This window comes from Betta splendens, chromosome 5 (assembly GCF_900634795.4).
Source record: "Betta splendens chromosome 5, fBetSpl5.4, whole genome shotgun sequence".
Classification (NCBI taxonomy): Eukaryota; Metazoa; Chordata; class Actinopteri; order Anabantiformes; family Osphronemidae; genus Betta; species Betta splendens.
In genome coordinates, this window is record NC_040885.2 from 2,120,711 (window position 1) to 2,136,041 (window position 15,331).

General features: G+C 45.3%; 1 protein-coding gene across 4 annotated transcripts in view; it reads right to left on the reverse strand.

The window, feature by feature from the left end:
• Positions 1-1,591: 1,591 nt before the first annotated feature.
• Positions 1,592-15,331, reverse strand: part of sema3fb (sema domain, immunoglobulin domain (Ig), short basic domain, secreted, (semaphorin) 3Fb) — a 41,292-nt gene continuing 27,552 nt past the window's right edge. Inside the window, exons 5-19 of one of the 4 annotated variants that reach the window (XM_029150797.3) lie at positions 15,176-15,295; positions 14,131-14,220; positions 12,476-12,569; positions 11,097-11,216; positions 10,700-10,839; positions 9,630-9,744; positions 6,050-6,119; positions 5,815-5,959; positions 5,494-5,716; positions 4,563-4,651; positions 4,409-4,450; positions 3,710-3,867; positions 3,311-3,378; positions 3,038-3,171; positions 1,592-2,128 (exon numbers count right to left, since the gene is read on the reverse strand). In XM_029150797.3, the coding sequence (XP_029006630.1) occupies positions 1,673-2,128; positions 3,038-3,171; positions 3,311-3,378; positions 3,710-3,867; positions 4,409-4,450; positions 4,563-4,651; positions 5,494-5,716; positions 5,815-5,959; positions 6,050-6,119; positions 9,630-9,744; positions 10,700-10,839; positions 11,097-11,216; positions 12,476-12,569; positions 14,131-14,220; positions 15,176-15,295 (2,064 nt within the window). In that variant the 3' untranslated portion in view covers positions 1,592-1,672. Of the gene's footprint in view, positions 2,129-3,037; positions 3,172-3,310; positions 3,392-3,707; positions 3,868-4,408; positions 4,451-4,562; positions 4,652-5,493; positions 5,717-5,814; positions 5,960-6,049; positions 6,120-9,629; positions 9,745-10,699; positions 10,840-11,096; positions 11,217-12,475; positions 12,570-14,130; positions 14,221-15,175; positions 15,296-15,331 lie in introns of all 4 variants that reach the window. The other 3 variants (XM_055508944.1, XM_029150799.3, XM_055508945.1) reach the window with 3 other exon arrangements.

The following is a 15,331-nucleotide window of genomic DNA, read 5'->3' on the forward strand; positions in this document are numbered from 1 at the left end:
TACATTCTGGTAGAGAAAAAAAATATGGGGAAATTGCTACAATGATGTTTTTTAATAGAATCATGTTTTCAAGGGTGAAAATGAAAAATTCACTGGAACCTTCACTCATTTATAAAAACACCCCATGATTAAATTCAAACTACACTTCTCTAGGTAATTAAAATGTCACTTGTTAACATGTTTTAATTGATACTTCCCCCACATCAAATGCTATTCAAACAAGAAACATTTGTTTTTATACTTAGACAAAATATAAATTTTTGTCAGTGAAAAGCATAATGTTATATAGAGGCGTATCTAAAAGAAGGCATGTGTTTACCTCAGTTCGACATAATGTCCCTCAGTCCAAACTCTTAGAGATGAAAGATGAAGAGTAAAACAAGACAAAAAAAAAACTAATAAAACAAACAAACAAAAAAAAAGAAAACAACACCACATATTATCTTATCAGAATTACAGTACAAATACAGGTTCATGCACACAATGAAAGCCAGCTTCCCAATATTTTGGTTAGTGTCACAACATTGTTATCATGCTCTGTTGTGTATATGGGCAATTATGTTTGTTTTTTTTCACATATGCATGTCAAAGGACGAAAGATCAAAAGCTACGTCGGGTGCTCAAACGGCCGGACGCCGCTGCCTGGTCCGGCCCCCTCTTTGATCTTAACCTGGGTCTGTTAACTGTACCCTGCCCAACCGTGCTTGTTCCATGTGGCCCCGTCCAAGTTCCCGTTGAACGAAAAAGAATAATGCCCCTTGTGCAAAACCATGATCCTTTATTACGCCTCCCTCTCTGTTTGTGTTCATAAAAAATTCAAACATTAGAACAGAATTAAAATGATAGTTGTTGCTTTCATTTTTTGTAACATGTTTAAACTGGAAATTCACATAATTGAACATTTTATTATTCTTTTGTTAGGAATTATTTCTCCCTAGTCAGTATTAGTGTCTGTGCGGAAAAATAATAAAAACTTTGCATTTGTTTACAACCAATTTTCCAATGAAGTTGCAATAAAAAAAGAGATTTCCTGTTAAAAACACAATAAGGAGGAGAAACGGGAAAATATTTGCATGTCTGGTTTCGCGCGGAGAACGAAAACAAGGACCACAAGCCGATGGTCCCCTCGCTCTAGAGAGTCACATCCCCCCGTAGCTACGCTGAGGTTGCTGCAGTGTCCAGAGTCCCGACGCCGAGTCAAAGCAAGCAGGAAACAACAAAGATCCCGTCACCACCAGAGAGCTTCTCATCGCTCTCACCTCAGGCGTACGTGCCTGAAAGCTCATTCCGAACAGTCGTTAAGGTCGTTTGATGCGGACAGATGTCTTTTGTAATGACAGTAACAGCAACAATAAAATTAACATCAATAATAACAATATTTGCCCCAAAGGTATCTATACACAAAGAGCATGTTTTTTTTCTATAAGTACAAAGAAATCCACAGAATGATACTATATACAACCTACAATAAATACTGTGTATCATATATCTTACTGCTTGAGAGGATTTATGTGGGGTTTTTGTTTGTAAGCCTCTTTTTTTCTCAGTTTGTTTTTTTCCCTTAGGTTTGTGGATTTTTTTTCACGTTGCTACTCAATGAGTCTCTTCCAGTTTTCACAGGATGGGGGAAGGATGGATGAGGGTTTCTTTTCATCACACAGATCTAGCCTCCTCATGTCTCTCCTCCGTCCTCCTCGTCTTCCTCCTCCGCCCCTTCCCCGTGATGCCGGCGGTTGCGGGGCTTCTTCTGCTCCTTGAGCTCCTTCAGGTCTTTGGCCTTCAAGGCGCCCAGGACAGGGTCTCCGAACTGCCAGTAGTCCTGGCAGTACTGGTTAATCAAGCTCATCTCTGGCTGGCTCAGGATGGTCAACAGGTCCTTGTACTGGCCCGTGCTGGGGGTCCACTGGGTGCTGCTGGAGTGGAGGGAGGAGGGCAACGCGCCGCCTCCGCCCTCCACCAGCAGGTTGTTAACGGCGCGGCCCGACAGCACCACCAGCTGCAGCTTCACCAGCGTGTGCTTGAAGTTCTTCTCGGTGGCTGTGCACTGGTACATGCCGGAGTCAGAGGGCTGCAGCGATCGCAGGAGCAGACCCTGCTCCGTCTTCAGAACCCGGCCGTCAGAACGCATCTGCAGGGAGAACAGGGAAGAATCACAACCTGCAGCTGGCGGCGTGAGTTTGTTCTTAGACACACGAATGTCAGTGAAAGTAAGTGAAAAGATGTCCAAGATACACAAGCTAACATCTGTGACACATTAACAGGAAGAAAAACATTTGTTATAGTAATATGCAAACGTATGCAGCATCTATCCGGATGATCCACTGTTTATTCATTCATTAATTAGCACCAGCTAATTCCAGCATAACACATTTGAACTTGCTCAAAGTGTTAATAAATGATAACTAAGAATCTTTGTCTTAGAACTGCACTTAACGCCTTGCTTTGTTCGATTGAGATCAAGTATTACATGTTAAATAGCTGAAAAGACACAGCCTTAAAAAGGATATGAATTATAGTAAAGTATGCAGTTGTTCATCTGTGTATATTTTTATCTGATGAGGTGATGACAGCATCTCAATCAGGGTCATTATGCAGCACAAAAAAACTAACACTGGCCCTTAGGTCCTCAGTCAAAGATCCTAACACATTAATATGAAACAAAAATTTGTCTAAACAAATATTCCAACACTGTTTAGAATCTGAAGTAAGAGGCAGCAAAAAAATCAAGCCACCATCTAATAGAATAGTCAATATAGTCAATAAGTAGCTTCACAATAAAAGTTTAACTGTTGCCTCAGGGTTGTGCATCATAGCACAGGGCCTTTCATGGCTGCCTTCACGTATGTGTCTGCATAAGAAATGGGCCATTGCTCACTCAGAATCCTAAATCATATAATCACCATAATTGGAGAAGAATAACATAGGGAGCCCTTTTTCTTGACTGGCAACTCGCAGTCAAAAAGAAATGTGCTAATTTGCTTCAAACGAATTGAGGACATATGTTATGCCTGGTGCAGGCCCAGGTCCTGTTGCTCACCTCTTTCCTGCGGTCGCTGTTGTCCCTCTGTAAATGCCACTTGATGACAGCGTGTGGAGAGCGGGCCTGACACTCCAGGAAAGTGCTGCTTCCCTCCACCCCGTACTGCACCATCTCCAGAGTGTTCTTATTGGCTGCAGGGCATAGAGGGAAGGGGGGGTTTCCATGGTAACCAGAGCTTCAGGTACGACCAAAGGCATGACCACAGAATGCACCTTTTGCAACAGCAGTTTAGTTCCAACCGCTGATGACCCGTGACGTTCGCGTTCTTACCGTTGGAGTTGAAGCCTCGGCACTGGCGGATGGGGTTCCCGTACTTGACGTCCTGCCTCCGGCTACGTCTAAAGGGGTCAGACCAGTATTGCCGAATAAGGAGAGAAAAAAATAATAAAGCAACCGCAAGCCACTCAAAGCCATTCAGCAATACACAAGGCAATTAAATTATTACACACAATATGCTGTTACTGTGTTCCAACAATACATATGAATGAACTTTCTAAATATTTATTTCCAACACCACAACTTTACAATTATTAGTACAGAATTAGCCACAGGTACCCACACACCATACCGAACGCACACAAACAGCCATCCAGCCAGTGTGACACGTTCAGACAGTCAGTTAGTCCTTCCCTTAGTGCGTTTAATGCCAGCGCTGCTGTCGGTGCTCACCTCTTCTGCGAAGCTGAGTAACGGGAGCAGGACTTGCCGTCCCAGGCGCAGTACGGGTCTCTGGCCAGGCAGCAGTCGGCGCAGGCCTCGCCGTACACATCGCAGCGGTGGAGAGCCAGCTGGGTCAACCCGACCATGGACGACACGTACAGCTGTTGCTGTGGAGAGGAAGTGTCGGCAGATTGGGTTAAAACACAGCTTTAGAGGACGATTATCATGAATGCATTTATGGCAGCGAAATCGAGGTAAATGTAAACATAAGAACTCAGTTCAGTGTAATTAAATTCACAACAGAACTCCATGCAGAGACTTCGCCATCACACACACGTGTAAACACAAACCTGCTGAATCAGCAGCTAGCACCAGACCCTCTGGGAGGATGCTGAATTCATCTTTATCGGGTTTCCATGGTGCTTTTATGAGCGGCTGTCTGTCAGCCCGCGTGACACTAACTGTGTGTCTGTGAAGTGATACAGCACGAGGAGGAGGCCAAGTACTGAATCATTGTAAAAGGACAACGCTAAACTTTAACGTCTTTCCCATATTTCTGTCTGCATTGTCTCCCCTGGACGTGTACTGTAAAAATTATGAAGGGAACCGCAGCTCGACCTTTTTATTCACTTCTTTTCTTTGCAACACGATTTGTTTTCTTTAGGTTTTACATAAGCGGGGCTTAATGCATCAAACAGACACACTTACCCTTTTGGATGAGATCTTCATTGTTGTGATTGGAGTAGGGACCTGGACAGAGCAGATGATTTAGTGTCAGCATAGTGATGTTATATTTTCATCTGCTAATGATAAGAAGATAAGGAAATGGGGGCAAAGGAAAGGAGGAGGACGAGTCGTTTACCTTGAACACCTCCACCTCCTCCAGGACCAGCTCCTCCGTCTGCAGGTCATCACTGGGCAGCACGATGACTTTCTGGACCGTCCCCTTGTCTGTGGACCACAATGCACTTGTGTGAGCTTCACAGCTGTGCCCGCGCACCCACCTGCCTGTCAACAGCCCCTTAAATGATCCTTAAAGCAACTGGCTCCCTTGTACCCTTCATCTCCATCACTAATTGTTTTGCTATATTGTTCCTGACTTTCCCTCAGCTCCAGTTTCACCTTCACCTATTTGTGTCATAATTCTTGGCCAGTTGGATTTCGGATGAACCCATGGGATCTGAGATGACTGCTGCATTGTAAGGACATGCATTCCCCATTAGTGCCTTCCTCATACAGTAACAAAGGAGCCAGAGGGGTGTCATGCAACATGTGAGGCCTGCAGACTGTGCGGTGGCTGCTGGTGCTGTCAAACCGGCTCAGAGAATCCACACAAATGCATAATCTCTCTTACACCAATGGGCGAGATTAAGGTGATGGATGTGCTGACTCTCCCCCGCTCCCTCATCCCCCCTGTAATTTTTTTACCTCCCTCCTGCTGATTATCCGTCGCTGCCCTACAGGTACAAATCTCCTGTTGTTTACTTGATAAGAATGGAGCGAGGCACAAATCCTCTCATTGGTTAAATATCCACTTGAGCACAATAGGCGAGAATGATAAATGACTCTACAGGCAACGAGGCCTCGTCTTACATGGGATTTATTTACAGGGGGCATTTTTTCCCTCCCTGTTATTCAACTTCCTGCTGACACCGTCGTTCCCCATTCTGACTCTGATGAAAGGGTTTACGAGATCACGCTGTCTCCACGAGCACGTTAGTCGCTGAAAAATACCCCCAATAAAGCCGCATGCGTCCCCCGCCTCCGAACTGAAACATTAACACGCCGCTCACCGGTTCCTAAGAACAGCACTTCATAGTTGCCATCCGCCGCTGTCACTTGGTCCACTGTGATGGTGGTGAACTCGTAGTCCACGTTGGTGCGGACCACCAGGGGGCGCTTGTGCACCGGGTAGACTGAATTGTGCATGGCAGGGTGATTCCTCATGAAGTTAATCACTTCATCGGGGTAGTCCTTCGTAGACTTCATGTTCGGGGTGAATGTACCACCAGGGCACTGAGAGAGAGCAGCAGCAGCATTAATATACTGGTTTGTGCTCAGACGAAACCTATGTCAGGAATTCATGGGTGGTGGGAGTGCGAGGTCAGGCTCACCGTGCCGGGCCGGGGGTAGGGGATCTTCCCAGTGTAGGCGACCCACTGGTAATTGGGACCCTCCTTGTGGGCAAAGGGTCCGTTGAACACCATGCGAATGTCAGCCATGGAGTAGACACACACCGCCGAGCCTTTGAAGACAGAGCTGTGCAGCAGAGAAGGCGAAGGCTTCAGCGTATTTATATTGTAAATATAGTCACTGAACTCGCGCCGTAACAGAAACAGACGTACGAACCCAGAGACAGAGAAGACGCCGTAGATCACGGGGTTTTTGGTGTCCTGCGTCGGCTGTATGTAAACGTCTCCTGTAAAAGAAGAGAGATTCCATCAGAGCAAAAGCTGCGAGGAGCATCGTGCTCCACAGCAGAAGCACTAATATTTACACAGCTCTCGCACGATGCAGACATTTTCAACCAGAAGAGGAAGCTTTATGTGATGAGCAAAGTGCATCGTGGGTTGTAGTTTTTGAAAGCGCGTCAGTGCGATTAGATCATCAGGAGAAGATGAGCCTTTATTGACAGATTGAGCAAATCAATCAGTGAGAATCACCAACAGGTTCATGCTGTGGGACAACCTGGATCTCTGAACCACCTGAAACTTCTGAGGACACGGAACTTTTAAGCACCAGGAGCAGGGATTCTCATCTCCCGGCGCCTGCAGCTCACCTCGTCCGCTTTGAGAGAAAGGAAATATCTCTTCTCTCCCAAAGGAGAGTTGAATCATACTGTCTCAGGCCAACTTTGAAGGTTTGTAAATCACAAGCGCTCACACACTCTATCTTACAGGGCTTTCATGTTGGGCTCGGCCAGATTTAGACCGTCCCTGCTGTTACCGCTGAAGAAAGGTCCTCGCTAACAAATAAGTCTCTCTCCTGTTGAGTACCTGACCTGAATACTGGTCCCAGGAGGCACTTTTAGTGCCTACAATAGGACGAGGGCCATCGCCACCAAACACGGACAACCTAGTTGTGCGGAGGGAGATGGTGGCAGAGTACAGATGTCATTAAGGGAGTAAAGACATTAAAAAAAGTATGAAGATGAACTAATCAGGTATGAAAAAAGTACAGCAATTCCGATTTATATGCTTCTATTCCTATTCAGACCAGCATGAGAAATTAGCTGTCAGGCCCCTGTAGAGATAGAATGATACATGGAGGGGGTGAGTATTGTCTTTGGATCTGCGCTGCTGGGTTCTGGTCCGGTCCGCAGAGAATCGCTACAACCTTTTTTTATGGACTGTCTACGACCATGAGCTCATTCCTGGAGGAAAGGAATAAAGCCCAGACATCACAGGCATATTTTTCTTATTTCGCAGTAGCTTCCACATTTCCCGGCGTCGCACGCACAGAACGGTGCCATCTTCCACAGCTGCCACAGCTGGAGGAGGCGAACGGTCACGGCTTCGCGTAAGCGCAGCACGACAGCCTGTCACGGGCGTCACACAACAAATGATCCTTGTCATGACATACAGCTGTCGCGCCGGAGGAACACGGAGGACAGAGGAGACGGCTGAGGCGGCGGCACAGCTACTACAATCACAGCGCATGAACTCGCTAAAAGCAGAACAAGGCTTGATGGACAATAAGATCAATAAAAGCTACACACAGCCTCAGGGGATGCAGTGTTTTAATAATGAGGGAGAGGGGTTCCAGGTTCCACACTGTCTGTGTAACAAAGTTCCAGTGTGTGTCTCCCCTTTTCTCCTCTCTCCAGCTTCGTTCTCTCCATCAAACTGACCCTACTGATCAGAGTCTTGTTTTTTAATCATTCATCTTCATGCACAGGGTTTTCTTGTATTCCTATGTATGCTATCAAGTAAAAGAAACAAACAAACACTGCAGGTCATTAAGTTATGTGCCGTCAATAAAGGTAACATGCTCCAACTGTGTAAACTCCCCGAGTCCCAGACGCGCTTCAGCGTAACGTTGTTTGACACAAGGCCACCACAGGAGGAAAACCGTTGCTCCAGGCATTTTCAGCAAAGCTCTTCAGAGGCATTTTATTAAAACTCCTAAAGGACGGACAACAGTTTAAACGAGGTTTCATTCAAGCAGGAGCTCTGCTGAACTCTGAAGACGTGTCTTGGCTTGAAACATACTTCTGTGCAGTGCATTTACAGTACAGTGTCTCCCAGTACACGGCAGATCATACGTGGCATGGGATGAGTTTGTGTTTGATGGGAAATATAGGAGCTTGTGCTTTTCTACTTGATATGAAGCCACATCATGGACTGTCTGACAGGTAAAGCGTGCTGCCAATTGACACTGAACATATCGTCATTCTATTTCAGGTTATGCACAAAATCAAGAGGAATACTAAAAGGTGTTGTCAGGATGGTTGTGTTGCTTGTCCTGTATTGAAGTTAAACCAGATTCTGGCTGTGACAGATCTCAGCTGAATCTCTGCTTCCCTGGATGTCAGAATATCAAACTTAATGGCCTGCATTCAGTGTGCAGTAGTCAAAGCACTATTTGCCCCATTTGACATGTTCTCAATCTTCACGTCTTTTATAGAGGCAAAGCAGATCACTTTCATCTACAGTTCAGTAGGACAAGTAGCTGAGAATCTGAAGAGTTGTTTTCACTTTGAGATGGATATAATGACTTTAAAAGCAACATATTGACATATATGTAAGTAATGTGTCATTAAGATGAAGAAACAAAAATACTACTACTACTACTACTACTACTACTACTACTACTACTACTACTTCTTAAGCTGCCTCACAGTCCCAGATGATCCAATCAGCCCCGTGTCCATTCACACACAAGAACGAATGCTGTTGTTTTAAGACATCTAAAAGAAAGTGACAGCTACGGTCCTGGGATCACACGTGTCCCACACATTACACTGTGCTAAAGGGGACACGGGGGAAGCGTGGGCCGCCATGTGGACCGAGGGCCGAGTGCTGGTGTGTGAGCGTGTCTGCACAAGAGCACTCTTGGCAGGTGCTGCAGTGGACTCTATACTTAATATTTCACATGTGATCGTACATGACAGAAAGCTGAAAATGAATATGTCTGAAATAAATCTACTTGTGTCATTTTTTTCATTTTTTTTTGCTATTTAATATGTACTGTCAAGATGATTTACTGCACTAAGACGGGATTATGTTTCTATCACAAAAAGTGTAACTCAAGTTCTTGGCTAAAGATGTAGGGGTGGAACTGACTTTTTTGAAGTGACATAAACTAAAACATTTACAGTATTTCACCTTTCTCCACTTTGAGATGAACAATATATATCTGACATCTACATTTTGACTTTTGTTCTAGTCTTTGTTATTCTTAGAATTTGAATAATGAATGATGCATTAGATGATGATCATAAGTCATTTTTGTTAACTTTACAGTTTTGTCATTAATCGTTTCAGTACGTTTAAGCTAAAACCAACACACCTGGTTCCACTGAGGCTCCAGTAGAAGTTAGAAAGATTTTATTCCTTTCATTGCTAAATAAAAAAATATTTTTTGTTTCTCGCCCATGAGATAAATAAATCATTGAAATACATCACACCATTTTAGGGCTAAATAATTATTTAATAATTAAAGAATATTCAATGTTTGCAGTCTTATATGTTCAGGGTGTAATTTGGCAGAAAATCAGTCACGGACACAGAACGGACGAAATATAAAACACACCACCTACAGGAAAAGCCAAGATACATCGCAGGTTTGGCAGCAAGTTTGATTGACAAAGACATCTATACAACACTCCGCCCACGTCAAGCAACATAAAGATCAGAAATTCAGCCAAACACAGAAGAAGAATCTTATAATGATATTCATTAGCAGGTGTAAGTGTTTTTGTACTCACTGAGCTCATCGAAGTGCGTCTCCATGCCGTCGGCCCCCGGAACCGAGCAGATGAGCCGGGCCTTGAGGAAGGTGCTCCACTTGTTCACCAGACAGCAGTGGCCTCCGTCGTCGTTCTGTGTTTGAGAGGGTGGGATGAACTCAGAACAGTTCCTCCATCAATCATTCACACTCGCATCCTAATCTGTCGTCCTGGTGATTACAAACCCAGGTGGAGACCAGTGTGCACGCACGCATACACACACACACACACACGCACAAGCTAAAAGCAAGGAGCAGGGACTGAGATGGTAAATACTGTTTCATCCTAGTCAGACACTTCCATCTGTGGTGGACAGAAGCCAAAATCCATCCCAGTAAGAAACCAGTATTTGCTGTCTGTTTCCTAACAATAATGTAATGAACTTTTGTGAATTCAATTGCAGGAGTAAAATGTATTTCCTCAGTAGTAGTCTGGTAGTCTGTGTGACACAGACAATAGGAGTAAGAACATCCAGATGTGTGGCGAAGCAAGACTGACACGTCCGGGCCTCTGGAGGCCACGGCAGAAACCACTGAGAGGAGGATGAGTGTTTGTGTGCCGGGTCAGCGCCTGACCCGCCACATAAATAAATACAGCGGGAGCAGCTGAGGCAACGGGCTTACATACGTAGCATTTTCTCATCCAGAAATCGTAAACACACACTAACAATACAAACAACACCGCAAGTGAGATATTACCCATCATTTGTGTTCACTATGTTTTTAATAAAGTTCCTTTTGAGGATTATCTGCTGCTATGTACACTAAGCGTTTTAGGACTGCGAGGGAAAGGAGGTCAAAGACCACGGGGACAGAGGTCAAAGGTCAACCTCACAGACAGAGGGATGCATTGTAGACAGGAAGGTTAAAGACACATGTGGATTCCAGCAAGTCAATGTTGACTAAATACTAGTCCTCTGGGTCGTAAACATTCAAACACGCTGAGCGACTCGCGTAGGAAACGTCTAGCCTGCTTTTTCTTAATATGAACGCTTTTTGTTTCATTATGTTTACATCCTAAAATAAACAGGCTCCTCACTGTGTACACACCAGGCAGATGCGTCCTATACGCGACTGGGTCACAGGAGTCTGGCCCATCTCAGAGGACTTCTCCCGGAAGAAGAAGTAGAGCTTGTCATCATTTCTCTCAGCACTATCGGGGATGAGCTGTGCGTGTATGAAAGTGGGGTCTGTAGAGAGAGGCAGAGAGGGTGTGAGGAAACGCTGAGCTGCTAGAAGGATTTGGGAAAACATGTGGTTGAAATCTTTTATAAACGCTCCCTGGTTCCTGTTTATGACTTGTTGAATGACTTTAAACATTACTGTATGCAAACACTGGAATCTTTACAATTCAGCATTTGGAACATTGTTTAGATTATATTTTTACAAAGTCAAAGAGAATTTAAGCTGCCCGGAATGGAATCTCTTGTTTTAATAGAATATTTACCGTTCAGCCATCTGGAGTTATATTGATCTGTCCTCATGGCGGTCTTTGTCCCCAAAGTACGGAAAATGGCAGAGTCTGTTCCCATGAAGTCAACATAGACCCCTGCATATAGCTCCCCATCTGAGAAGGCGAGAAGAAAAGGTTCATGTAGTAAGTTTCTATGACCGACATTATTCCAGCTTCACCCTTGGCACAAAAAACAAAATCTTTTTATTTTAGAAAGTGTATTTAGATCCAAACACAATATCTCTGAAAAAGCTTGAATCTCCAAATAAGAACTTCATCACCTTTAAATTTGTTTACATTTGTCTAGATAGAAGTTGTTTGGTGTTTAGGTGGGCCTCTAAAATCAGAGGTTTGAGATTAATTTGCTATTTACAGAAACTATCCTCTAACTTTTTCCTGAGCTCTGTCCTCCATTTTTACATAAATAAATAATCAATAACATTACATTCTGAAAAGGTCAGAGAAAAATAAACATTAATTTTAAGTTTCTATAACAAACAAGACAGTTTGCTTTTTGTGCAAATGCACATTGTTCTTCCCAGGAACTGTCAGAGACAATCATTGTCTTTTACTAATCAGCATTAAAAACTCCTTAAAAAAGGCTTTCTCTCACACATACACATGCTATAAACACACCACTCATAACTACATCCATGTGTGCCAACTGACTAATGCACAGAACTGCCTTGTTAAGCCGGGGCAAGGTGTTGGTCCTCCAGCTGTTGGAAGGGCCCCACTGGAGCAGGTGTGACTGTCACAGCTCTAATAGATGGGGTAAAGAGACGGCAGGCGGCAGCGCCGAGTACACACAAACACTGTCCCGACATCATCATATTCATGGTAGCGCTCTACGTAGATTGATGGTATATCATTAAAATGCCCACGGATGATAAGGCGTCTAATGTGGTGGAGAGCTGAGCAGCTAATGGCCGACAGTAAATCTACTGTTGTGGTACAGGGCCCTTAATCCTTATCAACACTAACGCTAGCTGTTCCTTGTTTGACGCTAACTGGTGGCGGTGGGAGGTAAATCCATCTCGGATGACGGCGCTGGTCCCATACTGGTCAGCTGGCACTGAGCTAATGTGGGAAAGCGGTGCCACTGATTTACACCGGCTGTCTTACCCCACAGAGTGAAGATCGCTTTTCACTGGAGGCAACTGTGTGCGTGGACCTGACTGAGTGACCTTGGGCAAAGGGACAGAGGACACCGCCCTCAAAAATCTAAATCTGAAATCTAAACAGGACACTTGTGGACAGGAAAATGTAAAAAGAATACTTTACGTAAGGACACGTGAAATAAAAAAAACAAAAGGGTGAATCTGCTGGACTGCACCCACGATTCCATCCATCTGAACCTAGATCATACTTACTGATCAAAGCGGACACACTGTTGAGCTTCGGGTCGTAGGAGCACTTCCCTTTGCCAGATTCCACTTTGCCTGGCTCCAAGTGAAAGATTTCTTCCTGGAACAGAGAAGAAGCCACAAGGAGGTAGCAATAAATTAATTCTTCATCTTGTCACTGTTATTCCCATGTGCAGGGACAATGAGGCACAGTATGTGCTCCCCCTAACTCCTGTGGGACCTGCACAGCCTGATGGGAGATGAAGTGTTAGAATAATGAGCATGCGTTCATACGGAAAAATACATGCGGGGAAAAGTTCGGGGTTTCAAATCCATCTCTGTGCCACTCTAGCGCAAAAAAACAATGTGTCACGGGCTGCTTTGCTGGAGATAATAAGCTGCATGCCAGATATCTCTCTAGGCCTCTGCTGCTGACACCTATAATCCAGAACAGGGAAAACAAGCCTGGGATTGAGGCTGGATGACTGATGCTCACAGCTCGTGGCATCCCTGCACGCAAGCACTGAAAGGTGATTGGCAGGAATTTGCCGATGAGAATATTGGGGGGAAATGAATAGGCAGCATGCAGTGACATGCCCTGTAGCGTAGCCCTATAGACCACAGCACAACCAACTCCCAATAGGGACAGAGATGGAGATGTCTCTGTCGTTGTCCAACCCTAGTGCAGCAGGGTTGGACGTGGCGCAGTGCCAGACTCACTTCACTGGGTCACGGACGCACCACTGCGCAATTCCCAACTCATCTTTGATTAAAATCTCCGCCTGTGCAAATAGGAAGGTGCCGGCAGCCGGCCTTCCAGACGTGCCAGATGTTGACATGTATAAAAAAGGTCACAAACATTTGTGTGTACCAGAGGGGGAACTATGCCCTGACCATGTTTTTACAACTCTGCTATAAAACATGGCTCTTTAGAAAAGTTGCACCATGTAAAAAAAATTGCAAGGATTTCTAATAGTCCCACATCACGCTTAAGCTCCTTCTAGAGTTCATTTCTGTGTTCGGGGAGAGTGGAGACAAGTATTTGGCGCCTATGTTTCCTTTGCCGTGCAGCTAGTTGGCCGCAGATGGCTGGTGTTTGCTCAGGGCTAACAGAACCTGCTGTGGGTGTGGGACAGATGCTGACTAGTCCTGCCGTCTCTGTGGGAGAGACGGCATCACATTTCTACATGAGGCGCAAGGACCGATGGGTGATGCATCCTTCTTTCTCTCAGATAACACACATGAATCTGATCGATTGGTGATGAATGAAAATGTATATGTGATGCATTTAATGCCACGAGGACCCTGTGTAATTAAGCAAACGCCAAAGTAATTTTGTAGCAGCCTTTTCCATTTGACAACCCATGCAAAATATGACATTTAGTTCAAATGCAAAGCACAAAAAGGACAATGATGGATGAGAAAGGGTGATGCTCGCACAAAGGAAGATATGAGAGAAGCGCAGATGAAACACAATGGCAGGAAATCAAAGGCGATTCCTGATCTCACAAGACATAAAGGTCGTGGACGGTGTGGATGAGGCGCATGCCAAATGTTAGGGAGATAAAGAGACGGCGGCCAAATTAAAAGACGACGTGGACCAACACGTGCTCAGACACAAAGAAGAGGGAGCGTGCGGCTGGCGACCGCGAGCCCGGGCAGCCCCCCCCTCAGCGCCGCACCTTCAGTCCGAGCATCTCGTGCACCGCGCTGGGTTCGGCTGCGCGGCTGGCCCGTCCTCTGGCCTGGGCCATCTGCAGATACAGGGACGTCTAAAACGGGAGACAGCAACACAGGCTGGAGGTTACACCACCGATGAGGGAGCGAGGACCCTCCTGACCTGCTGGCAAGTTGCATCAGAAGTAATCCGCCCATTTATTCCCCAGAAAGCTCAAACCGAATCCAAACTCTCATACATGATAAATAAAGTGATGAACCTCAGAAAAAAACCTGCAGTGATTAAATTAAACAACCACTGTGAAATAATGTCGTAAATGTGGACATGTGCTACCATCGTCCCACATCAGCCGCTCGCACGGGCACAACCCAGACTTGCCTGTTCACCGTAATGGAGAAAATACCAGCCCTCTCATTAATGGGCTTTAGGAGGAACATTCCACCGGGCTGCCCATAATGGGAGCTCCCACTTCCAATTACCCGATGTCTCACATGGTGGCGGCTGGCAGGTGGCCTGCATGGAGCCATGAAGGGGTGGAAGCGGAGGTGAGCCAATGGATGGAAACCCTTCGTTAGCAAGGGGTCATGTACAAACCACGGGGTAATGAGGGACTCATGCAAGCCATGAGCTTTCTGCTTTATTTTGTGATCCAGAGGGGGAGCCTGGTGGGAAATGTACTTTTTATTTATCAAGTTTTTAAAAGCCCCATGGTCGTCATTAGGGAACAAGTGTTATATTTAAAGAAGGGTGAGGTGTTAAAGGGGAGCATGGCGCTGTTCTGATGCCTGGCTTGGTTTAGAAAATTCAATAGGTTCCTTTAATGACTGAGACTAAACAGAGTAGCCTTAACAGGTCCCTGGGGACAACAGCTGTTTGCAGGTGAAGCTGTGTTGCCAGGTACCAAGACACGGTACCTCAGCATAACGATGGAGGAGTAGCATCGTAAAGCAAACGTGAATTCAGGTGGACGGAGATTAAGAAGTTAGAGAAAGGGGGCTGAGCTCTGTCACTCATGGATAAAGCTGTGGAAGCAGGTCTTTGATTCCAACCTGGGGTTTCCGTCCTCGGTTGACAAAGGTACAGACTGGATTGTACGCTCCCGTCCCGCAGACGTACAGCTGAGTCCGGTTCCACGGCTCGATCAGACGGATGAAGTTCGCGCACTCCTCCTGGAAACACAATCACACGAAAATTAACTCATATTT